This window comes from Aedes albopictus, chromosome 2 (genome assembly GCF_035046485.1).
Source record: "Aedes albopictus strain Foshan chromosome 2, AalbF5, whole genome shotgun sequence".
NCBI classification, from domain to species: Eukaryota; Metazoa; Arthropoda; class Insecta; order Diptera; family Culicidae; genus Aedes; species Aedes albopictus.
Window position 1 is genome coordinate 417,811,801 of NC_085137.1, and position 23,958 is coordinate 417,835,758.

Genomic DNA, 23,958 nt, shown 5'->3' on the forward strand with positions numbered 1-23,958 from the left:
GACTTAAATGGTTCTCGAGAGTCATCCGACCGGTACAAGAAGACGTGGAGCGCAGCGAGCTAGGTGGTTCGATCAAGTGGAGGACGATCTGCGGACCCTACGCAGAGTGTGGAACTGGAGACAAACAGCCATGGTCCGGGTGGAATGGAGACGGCTACTATCATGTACAGCAGAGGCCACCCAGGCCTTAGCCTGATCGATGAATGGATGGATACTAATGTATGGTGGCCCGGCTTGGGGCAAAGTACTCAGTACCAAAAGCTACCGTGATAAGCTGAAAAGTACTTATAGGCTAATGTGTCTGAGGATCATAACCATACCATGTCACACGAAGCACTCTCTGTCATCTCCGGTATGATGCCTATCATCATGCTTATCGGGGAGGATACAGAGTGTTTCGAAATTCTCGGCACAAGAGACATACGTAAGGCTGCCAGGTTGGCCTCCATGGTCAAATGACAACTCGCGTAGGACAGTTCCACTAAAAAAAGGTGGATCCACAGGTTGATTCCGAGCGTAGATAGGCGCCACGGAAAAGCAACATTCCACCTGGCTCAGGTCCTTTTGGACCATCATTGCTTTAGTCAGTATCTACACCGATTCGGTTGTGCGAGCTCTGCCGAATGTCCGATTTGTGCTGGTTTAAAAGAAACGGCGGAACACGTTTTGTTCGCTACATACAGAGAGACCACGACTCCAGACAATCTTGTCCAGGGGATGTGAAAAGACGAGTATGGCTTAAACGCCGTTTCATCTGCTATCAACCACTTCGTCTTGGAGCTACAGGAGGCGCGTGGACTCGGAGAATGGCTCGTTCAGACGCTGTACAAGAGGTGGTCCGAGGGTTCGGAGTCGGCTATATAGGCCATACCGGTTTCATGCGGTCGCAATCGACCCTTAAGTGGCCGCGGGGAGAACATCCTGATAGCGTTGCTGTCGTGGCGTCGAACTGCTGGGTTGGATCCAAGACCGCCGTTGGAAAGGTTTCCCCAGGATAGGGCCGGGACATGTAAGGCCCCATGGCCATGCTTGGAAGCAGGCGTGATGTCGAATCTTCTCGCCTTCCGAGGACAAAGGGAGTGTTAAGGTCACCCGGGAAGCTGGTAAAGCGCCAGTAGGCTATCTTAGTGTAGTCCTCGAAGCGCGTGTCATCGTTGTTCGTTTCTGCATGGCTAATGGCTATGCACTACGCAGTTAACCTTGAGGGTGCAATGTGCACTAGCCCCTGTTTGAAGCAATGGCATCTTGGTGGTCATGGAGAGACGTAGGGTTTGGCGTTTATGAGAATGTGTTTAGTGGGTCGGGATGTAGTCCCTCCTTCCCCTTTGCTTGTAGTCCTTCGAATTTGATGTAGCTCTCCTAGCTCAACTGCACTCTGATATGCAAAGTATGCTTGATCATTTTGCCGCTCATTTCTCAGCGTCACTACTATCGTCAACTAGACTAAATCTGTGTTGGATGCAAATTACTTCGGTGACTGGGTAAATAGTGAAAGTATCAAATGCATCACGAAGCTCGGTTTAAAACCCCTGTTCTAGAACATGATTCACCACTTGATGTGTTCCATGAAAAACTTCCTGATTGCATAAAATATGTAACCAATTGCAATTAACCGTTGGTTTCAAAACACCTACAAATTCTAGTAGAGTTTGCAAATCTACCAGAACTCGGTTCGACGCGCATCTACCCTCCTTCCTAATGATAAACATTTGTAGGTATGTAGGCACGTAGCACGTACCGAGCAATCAAATCACTCATTATCATCATCGATAACGGCACGAGACGGCCGGCAATCTGCGCGTCGTCGCGTGTGAATATCATAGGAGCGTCGCGGCGCGGTGCCTTATTGCGGGCAAACAACCGACCGACGACCCACCCCATTTAGTAGCCAGCTGGTAGCGTTGGAATTAGTCCATTACTAACACTCGCCGTACAATCATCGCGTCATTTCGCCGCGCGGACGACAACGGTGTCGCACCACCAGTCAGTACCGGAGGGGTCAGTTTCCGTCGTTAGTGAAGGTGTGTAGTGACGACGACCTTCAACCTCGCGTCGTCGTCGTTGTCGTCGTCGTGTCCTTGCCGGCCGCGTTTTCTCTGAAGTGTAAGGACCGTTTCGATCGATTTCACTTTAATAGCGCCTACCGCCGCTGCCGCGCCGCGAACTCCGGAGTGGAAGACGTTCGGGACGCATTGCTGTTTTACGCAGAACGAGAGCTGGTCAGTGATTCAGCACAAATCTGGCGTCTTATCAGCAGCGACGGGCCCAATATTTACGCCTCGATTGGTGGAGTGCGGTTCAGCGTAAAACGGCTGACTGGCCGGTGGCGCTCGGTTGGGATGCTCTTCCCCATGAATGATTTCAAACAATAGCTGAAGAGGAGGCATTCGTCTGTCGGTCACCGCGCGCTCGATTTGTTTGTTTGCTTGCGTGGGTGTGAAATTGATAGTCGGTGTGGTAGGCACTAGAGTGGTCCAAAAAGGTCTAAAGAAGGCCTCCTTACCGTCATGAAATGGAAGTGCAGAGTCTCTGAAAACTTGAGCATATTTGGAGCATGGAAAATGACATCGCAAGGACGAAAAATATGAAGAAAAGTGTCAAGTTTCCATGATTTTGAAGAAAATGCCGCATTGGTTTAGACGAATTCTCCCATCGTGAATTCAACAAGCAATTTTTGCGAATCAGAAGTGATCTATGAATACATTTTTGAAATAATTTAGAATTTCTAGAAAAAAAAAACGCGTTTCTCGAAAACCTGTCAAATAAGCTATGTTTGTTATTTATTTCCATGGTTATTTCACTAAACAAACTAAATAAATGCGTAAGCCATGATTATCTGATTATTGAAATGTTCCAAGAAATTGCGAATGAAATAATCCAAGATTGCCTTGGCGATCGCGACGTGTAATCAGGATAATAAATAATCAGCGGTTTACGCTGTCAAGTGAATCCCCCTATTATTTTCCGTTTCTGCGATACTTATGGTCTGCTCCAATTGGCGAAATAAAATTATTTTTTACTTAAACTTGACAGTTCTCCTAAGGAAATAATTATAGAACTCAGCACCAACATTTCAAAAGGGCGTAACTGCATTTACAACCAATGCCTTCTCACAAAGCTGTGGAGCGTATCCCATCCCTCTCGAGCAATCCACTAGCACAAATAGAAAGATAAAACCCTTCTCTTTCGATTAATGGATGTGAATTGCGTGAGATGAATGAAATACGACCCACAGCTCTGTGAGAAGGCATTGGTTACAAAAGCAGTTACGCCCTTTTGAAATGTTGGTGCCGAACTGTCAAGTTTAGATGCAAAATTAATTTCAATTCACCAATAGAAACAGACCCTTATACTACGTTTCTGAGTTATTAAAGTAGCCAGTGGCTAAATTGAACTTATCAATGCTAAGCAAAGATAACCGTACACATCGTAGTTGCTACTCCGTGATTGAACAGAACAGTCGAAGTTGCATAGAGAACCATAACGAATAGTGCTTTGGATCACAATGTGCACAATACGAGAGTTCAACATTTTAAATGCCAAAATCGACGCCGGCCACGTCTTTACGGTTATCGGGAAAGGGAAGGAATGTTGGTTCGACTACCATTGTTACTAGAAACCGTGGAATCCATAGCATCCCCATAGTTGTCGTTGACTTTTTTTATTCTTCAATCACTTAACCTAATTTACAGTTCTTTTGTTCACTAGGCAGCTGCACTTACACTTTGTACAGCGCCTAAATGTATTCTATTCTAATTCCACTATATCGAACTGGTTGGCTTTGCGCTGCTGTCACTTTTCTATCCTGTCCATGGTAGAATGATGAGTACGAGGATGTGGATCTTATTTCTTTTCCAGTTTCCATTGGGGGTCCATTATGAGTTTCCGTTTGCCGATATCCAAGTTCCCGGGTCCGTTAGAGCATATGCTCAGAAGAGGGTCAGGTGTCAGCCGCTCTCGGGAGGAAGAGCAACTGGCGAAAAATTGCAAGTATCGGGGCTGGGATCGAACCCATGACCATCCACTTATGAAGTGAACGTGTAGCCACGACGCCATGGGCCCCGGCTCCTGTCGTTGACTTAAATTTGTTTAAAATAAATCTTGCTATAGAAACGAAAAGAACAATGATTTAGTTTGTTTAATAGAGGTAATAAACTGTAGAGGAGCGACATTCTCCCTCTATTGTTTGTTTCGATCATGATATTTCCAAAAGAGAGAGTCGATAAAGAGAAATCGATCAAGTCATGCAGTTAATGAAAAATCATTAATGTTCCCCAGTGGCTAAATTAAAGTTGTCAAATTGAAAAACTGGAGGATTCCACTTGATCTAGCTTACAATTTCAATTGAGCACTGCTAATAAATAATATGGAATTTCATTTGTGGAGAAACTAATAGACTGTTCATGGCATTATTTTTTGAAAGATCCCGAAAACAAAAAAAGATGTTTTTGAAATAATATCAAAACTTGAATGCAGTAAGTACTGGATTTTGTCAGCCCCTGATGGAATTGTTTGGCTGGTAAAATCTGACACATTTTTTTTAAATCAATTCTTCACTCACAAAAATGGTTTTGAACTCATCAAAAATTATTGCAGTGAGTGAGTAATCTACAGAAGACAGTAGATAGCAGACTGTTTGGCGTAGCTTGAGTCATAGCTCCTAGCTATGAACATACCTCTGGAGCCGACCTACTGATATCTGATGTTATAACTCATACTGCTCGACTGGGAACCTATTTTTCTTACTTTTAACTACAATTTCCAAAGCATTCTAAGCCGAAAACCAACAAAATACTGGGAATCAAGGATGGCAGAAAATCACTTCAAGCGATAAATGATACAGGATACGAATAATCCAAGATAGCCTTGTTCTTGCAGTAGCACGATGCCGACGCCTCACACCGTGCTCGTATCACAGAACAATTAAAGCATCTGATGCACGCTTTCTCGCGTGATGACCCGTTATCGGATCATGTTACAAGTCATGATAAATATTATTCATCACATTGTTTGCCCCTTATGCACCCGTAAGCCGCATTCATGATTCGAAATAATACATTCATAAGCATATCTGGAAGTTAAATCACCAAGAATGCTCAAAAAGTGAATGAAATCACTAATTTATCATTTCGACTTCATGATAACGATCGCATCGCGCCCGCACATGCCGAGCGAATCATTCTTCTCGAATCGAAGTTTGTTATGATGCTTGACGACAAAATGTTATCGTTGTTGCTATGATTGCGCGATGCCGTTCGACCGCGACACATTCGAAATCTGATCATGATCACTAGATTTCCATCCTTGCTGGGAATGGTTACGCCAGTAACGGAATAGCACGCTCATAACAACAATAAGGAATCCCTGGAGAAATTCGTAGAGGAATCATTGGAAGTCTTTGAAAGAAATCTCTGTGGAAAAAAAAACTGTGGTGAAAGTTTTGGAGGAATCCGTGGAGAAATTACCAGGGGAACTACGGGACAATACTTGACAGGAATTCCTGAAGGAATACCGTAGGTTGCTGCTACTGTCGAAACCTCTACAGGAGTTTCGGATTAATCCCTTGAGTAACTCCGGAAGAATTCCATATAACAATCTCCTAAGAAATCTCTAGAGAAATATTTGAACAAATTCCCGGAGTAATTTCTAGAAGAACCATTGGAGGAATTCCTATTGAAATTACGGAGAAATTCCGGATGCAATACCAAAATATATTGCTGTACAAATCCATAGAGGAAGCCCTATGAAAAATCTATTTCGCTATACATTGATAGAGAAACTCCCATAGCGCTACCTGGATTATTTGTCCGAGTAATAACCAGAGCCATCCATACAGAAGTATTTTAAGATATCCTTAGAAAGATCCCTCAAGAATTCCTTCGAGGAATTCCTAGAAGAATCCCTAGGAAAAGCCTTAGATAAATTCTTGGATAAATCCACGAAGTAATTATAAGAGTAGTTATTACAGAAATCCCTATATAAATCTTTAGATACATCTTCTGGAGGTAATACAGGAGGAAGGCCTGAATTGTTCTTAGGAAACTGTTTGAAGTGATTTTAAGCACGTCCGAAAGGGATCCTCAGAGAAAACTCTGGATAATTCCCGGCAATGCACGAAGAAATACTGAAAGAATTCCTAGATAACCTCCTGGAAAAATTCACGGGGTTATTTTAAAAGGAAGAAATCAGAGAAATCTCGAGACTCATTCCTACATGAGTTCAAGCAGAAATTCGTGGGAAAAGTTATAGCAGCAAAAAATTTTGGAGGAATTCCTGAAGGAGTCCCAAAAAAATTTCTGGAAGTTAACTAGAAGCTCAATTTTTGGAATGCTGAATCCCAGAAATAATCTCGCAATCCTGGAATATAGTAAAATAAATTGAAGCAATATTGTTCTTGCTGCTCTGTAGGACTGCCAAGGCCGGAAAATATAACGTTTCTCTAGGTACATGAATATATTTGTACAGGATGATGTAGTATTACCCTGATTCCTCTTCATGAGCGCATACAACTGATGGGAGAGAAAAGATAAGTTTAAAGAAGGAAGGCTTCAGGATCAGGAGAAACTTCAGAGCATACAAAAATGGCTGCCACAATGGTCGACTTGGTCCCTTACTCACGTTTTCATGGGCTCCAAACTTAAGAATTCGTAAACAAATGCTCTCCATTTGGAAAAGCTGCCTCTTTTTGCAAGTGAGCAATGCCAGGATAAAAAGCGCGGCTTGGTTCGATGCTTCGTTCGTCAGATTTCTGCCTCCAAAGTTTGTAAGCATAATTGCAATGGGATTTCTTGATACTCCACCTTAATAGCATAGTTTATCACACAATACGCAGCACAAAGAATTCCACTACTACGAAATTGATTTATTGTTGGACAGGACAGGACAGGACAGCAAAACAGATAAGGAATATAAGAAAATTAAATAAAATTCTAATTATAAAATTATAGACTAACATGACAATTACTAACTACATAATATTGATAACTAACAAACTGAACATGATGTGAACTCAAATACTATGTGAAACTTGAAACTAAATAATTGAATATAATTACAGCTAAAAGCAAACTCAAACATAAAAAACGAGTTTTGCTCACTGGTTCGTCCAAACCAACTGTTCCTGGCCAAAAATATCTTTTTTTATCTTGTGAAGACAGGAATATAGCGGATATAAGAAGTCGGATACCAAGAATAATATGACAATTCCAAAAATATCACGAGTTGAAAAATATAAACTTAAACTTCTGGAAAAAAAATCCAGCTAACTAAGAATGAAAAAGTTCTAGCAGGAAGATAATTTGAGATGAAGCTGATGAGGTTGAGAAGGATGCAGGAACTTTAAAAAGACACTGGATATTCTGGTAAGCAGCCGATAATCTTGAAGCATCTTGGTAATTCTGAAAACAACATGGTCATAATGATGAAAAGTCGAAAAAGGTAGGAGGTAGACTTCAAGCAGCTGAGGAAAAGTTGCCTGTCGTGTGAAGAAACTGGCGGTGTCTGGCGATGGTTGCAGATATATAGGGAAGCTAAAAATTGAATAGGAAATTGAAATAGTTTTGAGAACAAGATGACCAATGCAGAGATTCCAAAAATTTAACGAGATAAGTATTCTTTAATAAATCCTCCAAGTTGGCCCTCTAGGAATCCCTTCTGACATTGCTCCAGGACTTTGTCTAGAGATTTATCCGAGAATTTATTCTGGGATTTCTAAAAAAGGCTCAAAAGATTGCTTCAGAAATCATTCCATCAATTCTCCGGGGCTTCCTTCAGCAATACTACCAAGATTATTTTTCATGAATTGCGAGAGTTTTTCGGGAATTTGTTCCAATATTCTCTCAGGGTTTTTTTGTTTAGGTTTTCTGTCAGAAATTCCACAGGAAGTCCTTCAAGAGTTCCTGCAAAGATCCCCCCTGAAATTCCTTTAGAAATTCCTTCAAATATCCTGTAAGGAACTCATCCACAGACTTTTTCAAAAATTGCATTACATTTCCACTAGAAATTCCTTCATGAATTTTCTGAGAACTTCCTCTAATAGCAGCTGAAGAAACGTTCCCATAGGTTTCTTCAGACCTGTCACCGGGAATTTATCCAGGAGTTTCTCTAATAATTCCACCATGAATTTCTCCAGAGCCAGTTTGAGCCAGTTTTAAAGAAAACTCTGCAAATAAATTATTTAAGGAATTTCTAAATAAATTAAGTGGAGGTTCTTGGAATTCCAGATGAGTTCCTAGAATCATTCTGGAAATCTACTCTGCAGAATTTTTTACGGAAACTCCTAGTAAAATACAAGGAAAACCATCTATGGGTCGTCGTCGTGAATCTCCGGAAAAATCCTGAGAGAATACTTTTTTTATTCGATGATTTATCCGCTGATGCTTGTTCCTTGAATACTTTTGTTTCAAATTCCAATACAAGTTTCATTTTCAACAATTTTGAAACGTAAATCATTACCTAATCATATACATATACCGTAAAATGGGGTAACTTTGATAGTTTTTCAGCGAATTTTCTCAATATTTTTTCATGTAACAGTATTTTCCCGAGTTTTATATTTTTAAAACAAGTACTGGGGTATCAGTCATCAATTGCAATTGAAGAATTCGATAACCTAAATTATTAAAGGTGACTTTTAGTTTTCCATATGAGCGAGAATCAGATTTTCATTTTGGGGTAACTTTGATAATGAGCTGAAAAACAAATCAAATCTTAAAAAAAATCACAGATTGAAATCTTATGAGTATGGACATGATGAGAGAAGCCTTGTGGAATATTTCAGATAGAATTTTATATCAAAACATTGATTTTTACTAAAATTTTTTGTCCAAAAAGTTGTATTTAAACTAGGTTTTAATGAAAATACGTCTAAGGTGAACTTTCATATGTATAGAATTGATCTACGTTTGCCTTTTTCTTAACTGATTAAAGGAATCATAGTTATAAGATAACTATACAATGCCTGTCGTACTATAAAAGTTACCCGCATTATCAAAGATACCCCGTTTTACAGTATCATATTCTGATGAAGTTTTTACGCATTGAAATACGGTTTTCAACATTATGGGAATACTTGCGAGGAATATTTGGATAGAGTCAAACAATAAACTCTAATACCTAAATAATTTCTTAGAGGAAAAGAAATTCCGGAGATGTTCCTGGAGGAAAATCTACAAGATTTTTTGGCCATACTCCTGAAAGTTTTTTTTTCGATTTGCTTTCAATGCTGATTCTATGTTAAATTTCTATATTTTTTCTACATTTCCAACCAGAATTCGTTGAAAAAATTATCTCAGTATTATTGCAGTACAACTGGGAAATTCTAGGCGTAATTTGTGCATTTGCTTACGAAAAACAATAACAGTGAAACTAATAAAGATAAATATACGAAAAGTAGATAAAAAACTCAGCAAAAATAATTACTGACAAAAGCGAAATCGGCAAAGGAATGCCTGAAAAGAGTCGTGAATTTTCCACCAAGAATTCTTTATGGAAACCATCCAGTACTTAAGAGATATTTTAGGACACTGCTAGAAGCGATCCAAATAAATAGTTTAGATGAACTGTCGAAAAAAATATTTTCGATAATTCCTAAGTGGAATTTTCAAGTATTTTTCATTATACCTGTTGTTTGGTAAAACTACTAGTTAATTAACAAAAAAATCGAAGAACTGGTTTTTCGAGACTTTTAACGTCTCTCCTGGAGCAATTTCTGATGAATTTCAGTAGTAAAAGTTTACAGAAATTTAGGAAATATGGAATCAGGTTGTTTATACTGAGAAGTATCGAATGTTTAGAAAAAGGCTAGTTTTTGAGTTCCTTAGAGATATTTTTTTGGATTTTTTTACAACATAATAGACGTTGCAGTGCTGTGGAATGTTTTACGAAAAAGAACCTACTCCATACTACCAAATCGTCGAGAAGTAGACATGAAGAAACAAAAACTTTCTTTTTTTCAATCACTTGAACCTTATTTACAGCTTTTTTGTCTACTAGGGCACTGCGTGAGCGATTCCAATTGGCAGTTGCACTTACGCTTTGTACAGCTCCTAAATATGCCTAATTCTACTATATCGAACTGGCTGCCTTTGCGCTGCTGTCACTTTTATACCCTGTCCATGGTAGAATGATGAGCACGAGGATGTTGATGTGTGACTCTTATTTCTTTTCCTGTCCCGATTAGGGGCCATGACCTATTCTTTTACGAAGTGAACGAAAAACTTTTTGTTAGCAATTCCTATGGAAAATAAAAAAAAATATAATAGGGTGACAATGGGTATTATCGGCAGGTTTGTTCTCTTCGTCATGGGGGGTTTTTGTCAGCCGAATTGCCCGAAACTTGGCCATATAATTCAGATTAGTTGGGAAGGATTTGAGACCAACTCTGAGTTCAATAGGTTTCAAAAAACCTCCAAAGACGAAGAGAACAAAACGGCCGAGAATAGGTAATTTCCCCTATTTCTAATGCTGCGATTAAATAAATTCTATTTTGTAGATGTAGTTTAATCTAAACTTGTACTCCTCAAAAAACAAATAATGCTTTTCTTATAATAACCCGAAAATAGTAGGCCATGGAAATCCGACGTTTATGAAAGAGTTGTTTATTTTGTCAATACAAACAACTTTTTCGAAGAAACCAATTCTCCATAACGTCACGGTTAAAAGTTAGACGCTAGTACCACTTCTACTTATATTATTTCAAAAGCTCAAATATTTCAAAAGCACCATATTATATAATATACCTCTCCACATTTTTGACAATTTGTTTGCCTAGTATTCATGTGTATTTGGTGAAAACTTCAGGTTACGATTTTTGCGCTTTGTGAGATATTAAAGGCACGGTAAAGGCTGGGTATGCTGCGCAATTCAGATCCCATTGTGATCCACTAGCCTCTGCCCAGCAACTCCTATCCCTACCTCCACGCGGTACCGGCCGGAAACTATGAGCAACCTTAGGGAAGATCGGGTAACCAACCCCGGTGGGAACTTTGGTCGTAGGCTGACAGGGAAGGGGGGGGGGGTTGCTTCGGCAAACCTGAGCGTCTGTTCTCCAGGAGGAGCGGCTCACAACAGCGTCTGATCCCCATGTTAGGGGCGGCTGATCTACGTCCGAGTGCCAGGGAAGGACTCTAAGCTCAACTGTGCACTATGGTCCTCCGGAAAGTAGGGGGTTGGTGTCAGGCCCTACGAGCCAGCCGTAAAAAACCATTGTAACGGAAAATCAGCAACAGAATAATACGAACCGAGACCAACGGCAACGACCCCAGCGAACAAAAAGGACTTGCGATTGGAAACTCGGTACGTGGAACTGCCGATCTCTCAACTTCATTGGGAGCACCCGCATACTCGCCGATCTACTGAAGGACCGCGGGTTCGGCATCGTAGCGCTGCAGGAGGTGTGTTGGACGGGATCCATGGTGCGAACGTTTAGAGGTAATCATACCATCTACCAGAGCTGCGGCAACACACGCGAGCTGGGAACAGCTTTCATCGTGATGGGTGATATGCAGAGGCGCGTGATCGGTTGGTGGCCGATCGACGAAAGAATGTGCAGGTTGAGGATCAAGGGCCGATTCTTCAACTTCAGCATAATAAACGTGCACAGCCCACACTCCGGAAGTACTGATGATGACAAGGACGCATTTTACGCGCAGCTCGAACGCGAGTACGATCGCTGCCCAAGCCACGACGTCAAGATCATCATAGGAGATTTGAACGCTCAGGTGGCCAGGAGGAGGAATTCAGACCGACGATTGGTAAGTTCAGCGCCCACCAGCAAACGAACGAAAACGGCCTACGACTTATTGATTTCGCCGCCTCCAAAAATATGGCCATACGTAGCACCTTTTTCCAACACAGCCTCCCTTATCGTTACACCTGGAGATCACCACAGCAGACGGAATCTCAAATCGACCACGTTCTGATTGACGGACGGCACTTCTCCGACATTATCGACGTCAGGACCTATCGTGGCGCCAACATCGACTCCGATCACTATCTGGTGATGGTCAAACTGCGCCCAAAACTCTCCGTCATCAACAATGTACGGTACCGGCGACCGCCACGGTACAACCTAGAGCGACTGAAGCAACCGGATGTCGCCTCAGCATACGCGCAGAACCTCGAAGCCGCGTTGCCAGACGAGGGCGAGCTCGATGAGGCCCCTCTAGAGGACTGCTGGAGTACAGTGAAAGCAGCCATCAACGACGCAGCCGAGAGCACCATCGGGTACGTGGAACGGAATCGACGGAACGAATGGTTCGACGAAGAGTGCAGAACGGTTTTGGAGGAGAAGAACGCAGCGAGGGCGGTAATGCTGCAGCAAGGGACTCGACAGAACGTGGAACGTTACAAACAGAAGCGGAAACAGCAGACCCGCCTCTTTCGGGAGAAAAAGCGCCGCCTGGAAGAAGCGGAGTGTGAAGAAATGGAACTGCTGTGCCGTTCCCAAGAAACACGGAAGTTCTATCAGAAGCTCAACGCATCCCGCAACGGCTTCGTGCCGCGAGCCGAAATATGCAGGGATAAAGACGGAGGCCTCTTGACGGACGGACGTGAGGTGATCGAAAGGTGGAAGCAGCACTTCGATCAGCACGGCGTGGAGAACGTAGGCACGGGAGCCCACGGCAACGGAAGGAACGACGACGCCAGTGCAGCGGAGGACGGAAATGAACCAACTCCCACGCTGAGGGAAGTTAAGGATGCCATTCACCAGCTCAAAACCAACAAAGCAGCTGGTAAGGATGGTATCGCAGCTGAACTCATCAAGATGGGCCCAGAAAAGTTGGCCACCTGTCTGCATCGGCTGATAGTCAGGATCTGGGAAACCGAACAGCTACCGGAGGAGTGGAAGGAAGGGGTAATCTGCCCCATTCACAAGAAAGGCGACCATTTGGAATGTGAGAACTTCAGGGCGATCACTATTTTGAATGCTGCCTACAAAGTGCTATCCCAGATCATCTTCCGTCGTCTGTCACCTAAAACAAATGAGTTCGTGGGAATCCTCCAGAAATGCCGTGAATACCAGGTCCCAACGCACCACCTGTTCATCGATTTCAAAGCGGCATACGATAGTATCGACCGCGCAGAGCTATGGAGAATCATGGACGAAAACGGCTTTCCTGGGAAGCTGACTAGACTGATTAAAGCAACGATGGACGGTGTGCAAAACTGCGTAAAGGTTTCGGGTGAACTATCCAGTTCATTCGTATCTCGCCGGGGACTGCGACAAGGTGACGGACTCTCATGTCTACTCTTCAACATCGCGCTGGAAGGTGTGATGCGACGAGCCGGGCTCAACAGCCGGGGAACGATTTTCACAAAATCCGGTCAATTTGTGTGCTTTGCGGACGACATGGACATTATCGCTAGAACATTTGGAACGGTGGCAGAGCTGTACACCCGCCTGAAACGCGAAGCAGCAAAGGTCGGACTTGTGGTGAATGCCTCAAAAACAAAGTACATGCTGGTAGGCGGAACCGAAAACGACCGGATCCGTCTGGGTAGTAATGTTACGATAGACGGGGATACTTTCGAGGTGGTGGAGGAATTCGTCTACCTCGGATCCTTACTGACGGCTGACAACAACGTGAGCCGAGAAATTCGGAGGCGCATCATCAGCGGAAGTCGGGCCTACTACGGGCTCCAGAAGAAACTGCGGTCGAAAAAGATTCACCCACGCACCAAATGCACCATGTACAAAACGCTAATAAGACCGGTGATCCTCTACGGGCACGAGACATGGACCATGCTCGAGGAGGACCTACAAGCACTCGGAGTTTTCGAGCGACGCGTGCTAAGAACGATCTTCGGCGGTGTGCAGGAGAACGGTGTGTGGCGGAGAAGGATGAACCACGAGCTCGCTGCACTTTACGGCGAACCCAGCATCCAGAAGGTGGCCAAAGCCGGAAGGATACGTTGGGCAGGGCATGTTGCAAGAATGCCGGACAACAACCCTGCAAAGCTGGTGTTTGCAACGGATCCGGTTGGCACTAGAAGGCGTGGAGCGCAGAGAGCACGATGGGCGGACCAGGTGGAGCGTGACTTGGCGAGCATTGGGCGCGACCGAGGATGGAGAGCGGCAGCCACAAACCGAGTATTGTGGCGTACTATTGTTGATTATGTCTTGTCTTAATGATGTTGAACAAATAAATGTATGTATGTATGTATGAGATATTAAATTTTGAAAATAACACCATTTTTTTCCGATTTTTTTTTTAATTTTTCCTTCTATTTTATATGTTAATTTTCCGAAATTTAATATTTGACACATCTGAATAAGAAAATATTTCAAATTCACGCGGTTTCTCGTTAAAAACACCAAAATATGCTCAAAAAACTAATTTTTGGCCATTTATATTTATTTTTGAAATAACTCCAGAGCAGTAGGCTGTGGAATTTTGACGTTTAAGCTAGAATTTTTGTCAAAATCAACAACTTAGCCGAAGCCGCGAAATCTCTAGGACGTTAAACTAAAAAGTTATATATATGCGGATACGTTGCAAACTTTTAATTTCTTGGCAATTACTGCCCTTGATCATTACAAAAACTTTGTCGAAGACACCATGTACTGGAAATGCTTCGTTTCGAGGGATCAATTCTGTCCCGCTAGAATTCTGTCGTTAGTGCACTGATAAGTGTTACTGAATGGCTTTTCGTTTCATCATTTTTTTAACAATGGTTACTAATCTATATTTCAATTAGTGAAAAATAAACTCTAGAGGTGTCGAACAAGTACTAGACCCCGGCAGACCCTTCTGGTAATTGTGTTTGTGAAGATAATACGATTTTTTACCTATTCTATCGAATTTTCCTACACAATCTTTGTGCCCCAGACAGCTGCTTTTCCCGTACACCAAATGAGGTGAAATTTTCAGATTGATGACATTGACTTCTCAAACTTCCTTTCCTGAAGATAAGCTTTAAAAATCCAAATATAGCCTATTTTGGGCCGCCCTAGTGTGCCCGCACAGTGAACCGGCGTCATCCACAAAATCAACGAATCAACCAACCGTGCATTACTGATAGCGTTTTTAATTGCGGTACACTAGGTACAGAGACAAATTCCGCTGCATCTGTCGCTGGTGAGTCAACCGGGAAATACCTGCTAACCATGACTAGCAGCTGGAACAAATTTCAGCTACTGCTGTGGAAGAACTGGACCATCCAGAAGCGGCATTACATCCAAACCCTGTTCGAAATTCTGATCCCCGTGCTATGCTGCTCGATGCTGATACTGGTCCGTGGACTGGTCGATCCGGAGATGGTCGATCAGCCGACGGTCTACCACCCGATGCAAGCAAATTACCTAGTCATCCCCGAGTACGATAAGAGCACAACAATCATGATGGCGCGGTGCGTCACCACGCTGGATGATTGAGCTGATTTTTGTTTCACGTTCGTTGCAGAGTTACGTCGCCTCCGGTGATACCGAAGCTTGCCTATTCTCCGAAGAATGAAGTTTTGGAAAGCTTGCTGCAGCAGGCCGTAGATGACCACTTGTGGACGCTTAACAGTTTGGAACTTGAAGGATACGGCAGTGCACGTGACTTGGAAGGTCTGCTGATTCAACAGAACTACTTTGTCGGAGTGGAGTTCGATGACAGCCTAGCGGTAAACCTGTTCACATGGTACTCGTATACGCAAACTTCATTTTCGAATTTTCGTTCGCCCGCAGAACATAACTTCCCTCCCGGACAAAATCCACTTTTCGCTACGATTCCCAGCGGAGACACGACAGTGGAGATGGCTGTTCGGGAACTGGCGAACCAATCTACTGGTGGTACCGTTTTCGCCGGGAATTCGTAACGGAGATATCAACCATGGAGGCAGCCCAAGCTACTACGCCGAAGGATTCATCCCCATACAGGCAGCCATATCGGCTGCAATTATGGCCAGACGCGATCCAGACGTTGACCTGAGAAATGTCCTGTTGAGGGTGAGGTGTTTAAGGAACTTCCTTATCGTACTAGTGAGTCATACCATAACTTCCCTCTTTTCAGCGCATCCCGTACCCACCGTACTACAAGGACGAACTCCTACCAGCCATGGAGCAACTGCTTCCGTTGATCATCCTGATCGCGTTCTTCTATACCTGCATCAACACCGTCAAGTACATCACCATCGAGAAGGAGCGCCAGCTCAAGGAAGCCATGAAGATCATGGGTCTGTCCAGCTGGCTCCATTGGACGGCCTGGTTTGTGCGGAGTTTGATACTGCTGTTGATCACCATTTCGCTGGTAACGGTTCTAATGACGGTCAGCCTGACGACCAATACAGATCAATCGGTACTGCAGTACACGGACTGGTCCGCCCTGTGGGTGTTCTTGCTGGCGTTTGCGATTACCACGATATGCTTCTGTTTCATGATGAGCGTGTTCTTCAACAAAGGTAAGTGCGGTATCTGTAGATGCACTAGAGGAATTTGAGAAGCCAACTAGATGTCGCTCCAGAGGCATTCTGAAGGTTACTCCAGAATCGTTCTGGAGATTACTTTAGAAAAACTCTAGAGGATACCAGAAAGCATTTTAGAGGTTACTGCAGAAGCGTTCTAGAAGTTACTCCAAAAGCACTGCGGAGGTTACTCCAGAAGCATTCTGGAGGTCATTCCAGAAGCATGTTGGAGGTTACTACAAAAGTATTCTAGAGGTTACTCCAGAAGTATTCTGAAGGTTACTCCAGAAGTGTTCTGGAGGTTACTCCAGAAGTGTTCTGGAGGTTACTCCAGAAGTATCCAGGTGGTTACTCCAGGAGTATATTGGAGGATTCTCCAGAAGCATTCTGGAGGTTACTCCAGAAGTGTTCTGAAGGATACTCCAGAAGTATTCTGAAGGTCACTTCAGAAGTATTCTGGAGGTCACTCCAGAAGTATTCTGAAGGTCGCTCCAGAAATATTCTGGAGGATACTCCAGAAGTATTCCGGAGGTTTTTCCAGAAGCATTCTGGAGTTTACTGCAGAACCATTCTGGAGGTCACTCCAGAAGCATTGCGGAGGTTACTTCAGAAGCATCCTGGGGATCACTTTAGAAGCATTTTGGAGGTTACTTCTGCAGTATTCTGGAGTTTACTGCAGAATTATCTGGAGGATACTCCAGAAGTATTCTGGAGGTTACTCTAGAAGCATTCTGGAGGTTACTCTAGAAGCATTCTGGAGGCACCCAACACACACACACGACTGGGGGCAAAAGGCCGCCTGTCCCACTCTAGTCACCTGATCTCCCAGTGTGTTCCATCACATCAGCCCAGTCTAGTCTCACGTATCAATACTCTAGAAGCAGGAGGTTACTTCAGAAGTATCCTGGTGGTTACTCCAGGGGTATTATAGAGGATACTCCAGAAGTATTCTGGAGGATACTCCAGCAGTATTCCGAAGGTTCCTCCAGAAGCATCCTGGGGATTACTTTAGAAGCATTCTGGAGGTTACTTCAAAAGCACTCTGGAGTTTACTCCAGAATTATTCTGGAGGATACTCCAGAAGTACTCCCTAGAAGCATACTGGAGGTTACTCCAAAAGTATTCTGGAGGTTACTGCAGAAGCATTCTGGAGGTTACTTCAGAAATATTCTGGAGGTTACTCCAGAAACATTCTGGAGTTTATTCGGAAGGATACCCCAGAAGTACTATCGGGGATTTTCCATAAGTATTATCGAGGATTCTCTAGGAGTATTCTGGAGGTTACTTCAGAAGTATTCTGGAGGATACTCCAGAAGTATTCTGGAGGTTACTCCAGAAGTATTCTGAAGGTTACTCCAGAAGTGTTTTGGAGGTTACTACAGAAGTGTTTTGGAGGTTACTCTAGAAGTGTTCTGGAAGTTACTTCACAAGTGTTCTGGAGGTTACTCCAAAAGCATTCTGGAGGTTACTCCAGAAACATTCTGGAGGTTACTCCAGAAACATTCTGGAGGTTACTCCAGAAGCATTCTGGAGGTTACTGCAGAAGCATTCTGGAGGTTACTCCAGATGCATTCTGAAGGTTACTCCAGATGCATTCTGCAGGTTGCTCCAGATGCATTCTGGATGATCCTCCAGAAGCATTCTGGAGGTTACTCCTGAAGTATTATGGAGGTAACTCGAGAGGTACTCTGGAGGCTATTCCAGAAACATTCTGGAGGTTACTCCAGCAGTATTCTGGAGGATACCCCAGAAGTATTCCGGAGGTTCCTCTTCAAGCATTCCTGAGGTTCCTCCAGAAGTAATCTGGAGGTTAGTCCTGAAGCGTTGCGGAGGTTATTCCAGAAGCATTCCGGAGGTCCCTCCAGAACCATTGTGAAGGTTACTCCAGAAGCATTCGGGAGCTTACTCCAGAAGTATTCTGTAGGTTACTCCAGAAGCATTCAGGAGGTTACTCCAGAAGCATTCTGTAGGTTACTCCAGAAGAATTTTGGGGGTTACTCCAGAATCATTCTGGAGGTTTTTTTTTTTTTTTTTTTTTTCCTCCCCTGTTGGGGAAATTAAGCCACTGCGTCCAATAGGCTGAACTTTTGTGGCATCTGGAGGTTACTCCATAAGCATTCTGGATCTGGAGGTTTCTCCACAAGATTTCTGGTCCTGGAGGTTATTCAAGAAGCATTCTGAAGGTTACTCTAGATGCATTCTGGAGGTAACTCTAGATGCATTCTGTAGGTTACTCTAGATGTATTCTGGAGGTTACTACAGAAGCATTCCGGAGGTTACTCCGCAAGCATTTTGGAGATTACCCCAGAAACTTTCTGGAGATTACCTCAGAAGCATTCTTAAGGTTACTCCAGAAGCAATTCAGGTTACTCCAGAAACATTCTGGAACTTACTCCAGAAACATTCTGGAGGTTACTCCAGAAGCATTCTGGAAGTTACCTTAGAAGTGTTCTGGAAGTTGCTCCAGAAGTATTCTGGAGGTTACTCCAGAAGTATACTGGAGGTTACTCCAGAAGTATTCTGGAGGTTACTCCAGAAGTATTCTGGAGGTTACTCCAGAAGTATTCTGGAGGTTACTCCAGAAGTATTCTGGAGGTTACTCCAGAAGTATTCTGGAGGTTACTCCAGAAGTATTCTGGAGGTTACTCCAGAAGTATTCTGGAGGTTACTCCAGAAGTATTCTGGAGGTTACTCCAGAAGTATTCTGGAGGTTACTCCAGAAGTATTCTGGAGGTTACTCCAGAAGTATTCTGGAGGTTACTCCAGAAGTATTCTGGAGGTTACTCCAGAAGTATTCTGGAGGTTACTCCAGAAATATTCAGGAGGTTACTCCAGAAGTATTCTAGAGTTTACTCCAGAATCATTCCGGAGTTTACTTCAGAAGCATTCCGAAGGTTCCTCCAGAAGCATTTTGGAGGTTCCTCCAGAAGCATTACGGAGGTTCCTCGGGAAGCATTACGGAGATTCCTCGGGGTGCATTCCGGAGGTTACTCCAGAAGCATTCCGGAGGTTACTCCAGAAGCATTGCGGAAGTTACTCCAGAAGCATTCTGGAGGTTTCTCCAGAAGCATTCCGGAGATCACTCCAGAAGCTTTCGGCAGGTCACTTCTGTAGCACTTTGGAGGTCACTCCAGAGGCATTCTGGAGGTCATTCCAGTTTCACTCTGGAGGACGTTACAGAAACTTTCAGAAGGTTTCTACTGAGGCATTCTAGGGATCACAACGGAGGCATTCTGGATGCAATTACTCCAGAAGTACTCTGTAGATCACCCGGATCATCCACAATTCTACAGATGCAGAATTACGTTTTTCCCCTCTCTTTCCAGCCAACACCGCCGCCGGAATAGCCGGCCTGATGTGGTTCCTGCTGATGATGCCGTACAACATCACGGTACGGAACTACGACGACATGGGCACCGGATCGAAAATTGCTCTCTGTCTCCTGTCGAACACGGCGATGTCCTACGGAGTGCTGAACATCGTTCGCTTCGAGGGAAACCAAGCTGGGTTGCAGTGGTCCAACATGTTCACCCCGTCGACCATGAACGATGGGCTGAGCGTGGGGGTGATCATCGTTATGCTGCTGGCGGACGCGCTGATCTATCTGTGTATTGCGCTGTACTTTGAACAGGTCATGCCGGGGGAGTTTGGAGTTGCCAAGCCGTGGTATTTCTTGTTTACCAGGGAGTTTTGGAAGCGAAATAAGGTTGGTGACGCGTATGGAGGTATGAACGGAGTTGTGAAGCCAATGCAATCGAAGTACATTGAAGAGGATCCTCCGATTGAGCGGGCTGGAGTTAGGATTCGACACTTACGTAAGGTCTACGGTAAGAAGGTTGCCGTTGATGGTCTGGACTTGAACATGTACGAAGATCAGATTACGGTGTTGTTGGGACACAACGGAGCAGGTAAGACAACCACGATGTCGATGTTGACGGGGATGTTTTCGCCAACCTCGGGGACGGCGCTGATCAACGGCCATGACATTCGGACTGATATTGAAGGAGTTCGGCTGTCCTTGGGGTTGTGTCCGCAGCACAATGTGTTATTCAATGAATTGACGGTGGCTGAACATGTTAAATTCCTTGCAAAGTTAAAAGGGGTGAAGGATGGTGAAGTTGCGGCAGAAGTCGAGAAGTATGTGAACTTGTTGGAGTTGACGGACAAGATGAACGCCCAGTCCAGAACTCTTTCCGGGGGAATGAAGCGGAAACTAGCGGTAGGAGTGGCGTTGTGTGGGGGATCCAAGGTTGTGCTACTGGATGAACCAAGTTCTGGAATGGATCCCTCGGCGAGAAGGGCTTTGTGGGAGCTGCTGCAGAAGGAGAAACTCGGAAGAACTGTTCTGCTGTCTACACACTTCATGGATGAAGCCGATGTTCTTGGAGATCGGATCGCAATCATGGCAGAGGGACAATTGAAGGCCGTTGGTACTCCGTTCTTCTTGAAGAAGAGTTTCGGCGCCGGTTATCGGTTGATTTGCGTGAAGGAGTCGAACTGTAACAAGGACCGTTTGCTGGAGATCCTGAAGGGCCACATTCCTGATGTTGAGGTGGAGACAGATATTGGATCCGAGTTGACTTTGGTCTTGCGGGAGGATTACGTGAAACAATTTCAGCCAATGTTGGAGAACTTAGAGGACAAGATGGAGTCCTGTGGCATATCCAGCTTCGGAATATCATTGACCACGATGGAAGAGGTATTCCTTAGGTCCGGTACTGATAATTTTGAGAAGGATACCGTGGAAAACGGAACGGTCATACTGGCAGCTTCCAGTGAATGTAAGTTTTCTTAGACGGGGATAGAAATACGAGTTTCTCATTTTATTTTCTTCCGTAGATTCTTTGGACAATCTGCACCTGCTCACAGGAAACCGTCTGCTCTTCAACCAAATCAAAGCGCAGTTCTTGAAAAAGTCACTGGTCACGTTCCGTAGCTTGATAACCCTGTCTATGCAGATCCTCATACCCATCGTATTCGTACTTATGACCTACATCATCATCCTGAACTCCTCGGCCAACCAGGACTTACCAGCCTTGGACATCAAACTGGAATCCTACACACACTCAATTACCGTTTTAGAAGACCATCAGTCTGACACTTCCGTAAGACAATCATACTCCGCTCTGTTCGACAACCTGAACCCGAACCACCAACTTATCGTAACCCAAGAAGACATGAACGACTTCATTCTGCGGAAGTCCATCGAATCCATCGCAACCGTCAACACGCGCTACTGGGTAGGCGCCACCCTGAACTCCACATCTCCAACCGCTTGGTTCAACAACAAAGCGTTCCACTCAGCCCCACTTTCCATCAACCTTCTGTTCAACGCCTTCCTACAATCCGTCTGCCCAGAGTGTGAAATCCAAGTCACCAACAAACCACTTCCGTTCCAGTTGACGACCCGTTTCGATCAACTGGAAACCGGGGCCAACTCGGGCTTCCAGTTGGCCTTCAACACCGGCTTTGCCATGGCCTTCGTAGCTGCCCTGTACATCATGTTCTACATTCGCGAGCGAACTACGCGATCCAAGTTACTGCAGTTCGTCAGTGGGGTGAATGTGGCGTTGTTCTGGGCTGTGTCGTTTATCTGGGACTATTTGGTGTTCGTCGTGGTGAGTCTGTTCTATCTGGCGTCGGTGGCTGCCATCCAACAGGATGGATGGTCGAGCTTTGAACAGCTGTGTCGAGTGTTCCTGGTGCTGCTGCTGTTTGGATTCGCAGTTATTCCAACGACCTATCTGTTTTCGTACCTGTTCGACGTTCCGGCAACTGGGTTCGTTAAGATGATGTTGTTGAATATCATATCCGGATCGGTGTTGTTTACAGCAGTTACCCTACTGAAGTTCGAGGGCATTGACCTGCAGGATGTAGCTGAAGTGCTGGAATGGGTTTTCATGCTGTTTCCCAACTTTGTGCTGAGCCACAGCTTGAACAATCTGAATATGGTGGCCAGTACGGAGGATCTATGCGCGAAGCAGTGCGAATTGATTCCAATGTGTACGAACGAGTTGTTGTGTTTGTTGATACCGCAGTGTTGTGGACAGGAGATCTTCACCTTCGACGAGGGAGGAATCAATAGGAATTTACTGTTTTTGGTTGCGATAGGTGTTATAGCGTTTGGGCTGATCATGTTCATAGAGTTCAGAGTTTTTAAGCGGATCTTCGATAGGAAGGTTACAGTGGCTGAGGCTGATGATGGATCTGCGTTAGATTCAGATGTTCTGGAAGAGAAACAGAGAATCGCCGCGATGAGTCAATCGGAGATCAACAGCTACAACCTCGTATTGAAGGATCTTTCGAAGTACTACAAGAAATTCAGGGCTGTGAATAATCTGTCCGTGGGAATACGTCACTCAGAGTGCTTCGGATTGCTGGGAATCAACGGAGCTGGGAAAACATCCACCTTCAAGATGATGACAGGGGACGAAAGCATTTCTGGTGGTCAAGCTTGGGTCAACGGAATCAGTCTGCAGACAAACATGAATCGAGTTCACCAGCAGATCGGATACTGTCCACAGTTCGATGCACTGTTAGAGGATATGACTGGGAGGGAGACCCTGAGGATGTTCGCTTTGCTCCGTGGAGTAGAGAACGCTGAGCTGAACAGCGTATCGTTGGCACTGGCGGAAGAGCTGAACTTCCTGAAGCACATCGACAAGAAGACGCGAGAGTACAGTGGAGGCAACAAGCGGAAGTTGAGTACGGCGCTGGCACTGATCGGGAATCCGGCGGTAGTCTACCTGGACGAACCGACTACGGGGATGGACCCGGGTGCAAAGCGACAGTTCTGGAATGTGATATGTAAGATTAGGGAAGCGGGGAAGGCGATTGTGCTGACTTCGCACAGTATGGAAGAATGCGAGGCGCTATGCACAAGGCTATCAATTATGGTCAACGGGGAGTTCAAATGTCTGGGATCGACGCAGCATTTGAAAAATAAGTTCTCCGAAGGTTTCTTGCTGACCGTTAAGGTTAAACGGGAGCCATCGGACAACCTACGAGCGAGAATGGATTGGGTGAAGATATTCGTGGAGCAGAAGTTCACCGGGGCCGAATTGAAGTGAGTATTCTGTGTTCAAAAAACTAGACAACAGTATTCTGATATTATCGAATTTCAGGGAAGAGTACCTGGACTCGCTCAGCTTCCACATTCCTCGGACAGACCTGCGATGGTCGGCGATGTTCGGTCTGATGGAAGCGGCCCGGGACGAGCTGGAAATCGAAGACTACGCCCTGGGGCAGACCTCGCTGGAACAAGTATTTCTTTATTTTACCAAATACCAAAGAGAAGATCAATAAACTGGCGACAAAGTCGCATTATGTACGTACTAACTCGAACGGTGACGGTGGTCAAAGTCACGAGAAAAGGTAAAGCACAATCATTCCAATCGTGAGTATACAGTAATCCGTCCAAGTGTGATGCATTTCGTCTACGTGGTCTCAAAAGTTCCGAAAGCCCGACGCAATTTTGATATCCAAAAGCATTCGTGAAAATTGGTAGAATAATTAATGAGAACCCAAAACTCAAACAAAGTGTTTTTTAAATGATTCATAGTAGTTTGA

General features: G+C 44.4%; 2 protein-coding genes across 8 annotated transcripts in view; one reads left to right on the top strand and one right to left on the bottom strand.

The window, feature by feature from the left end:
- LOC134288495 (uncharacterized) overlaps positions 1-23,958 on the bottom strand; it is a 674,651-nt gene that overhangs the window by 366,681 nt on the left and 284,012 nt on the right. The gene's annotated exons all lie outside the window — the stretch shown is intronic.
- Positions 1,587-23,723, top strand: LOC109417818 (phospholipid-transporting ATPase ABCA3). Of its 6 annotated transcripts, none has more exons than XM_029869605.2 (8): positions 1,587-2,434; positions 15,048-15,318; positions 15,405-15,609; positions 15,674-15,934; positions 15,999-16,386; positions 19,716-21,170; positions 21,229-23,455; positions 23,514-23,723. In XM_029869605.2, exons 2-8 carry the CDS (start codon positions 15,110-15,112, stop codon positions 23,692-23,694), a joined length of 4,926 nt encoding a protein of 1,641 aa, XP_029725465.2. In that variant the 5' UTR covers positions 1,587-2,434; positions 15,048-15,109; the 3' UTR covers positions 23,695-23,723. The 6 variants fall into 6 exon arrangements, with proteins under 6 accessions (XP_029725465.2, XP_029725466.2, XP_029725467.2 ...); XM_029869606.2 differs by having other exon boundaries at positions 1,587-2,416; XM_029869607.2 differs by having other exon boundaries at positions 1,587-2,219.

What these genes read in the sequence shown, in the direction of transcription:
- LOC109417818 (XM_029869605.2), top strand. Translation starts at nt 15,110, where the DNA reads ATGACTAGCAGCTGGAACAAATTTCAGCTACTGCTGTGGAAGAACTGG. An exon ending in TGAGAAATGTCCTGTTGAGG is followed by an intron (nt 15,935 to 15,998) that starts GTGAGGTGTTTA and finishes CCCTCTTTTCAG; the next exon opens with CGCATCCCGTACCCACCGTA. An exon ending in GAGCGTGTTCTTCAACAAAG is followed by an intron (nt 16,387 to 19,715) that starts GTAAGTGCGGTA and finishes CTCTCTTTCCAG; the next exon opens with CCAACACCGCCGCCGGAATA.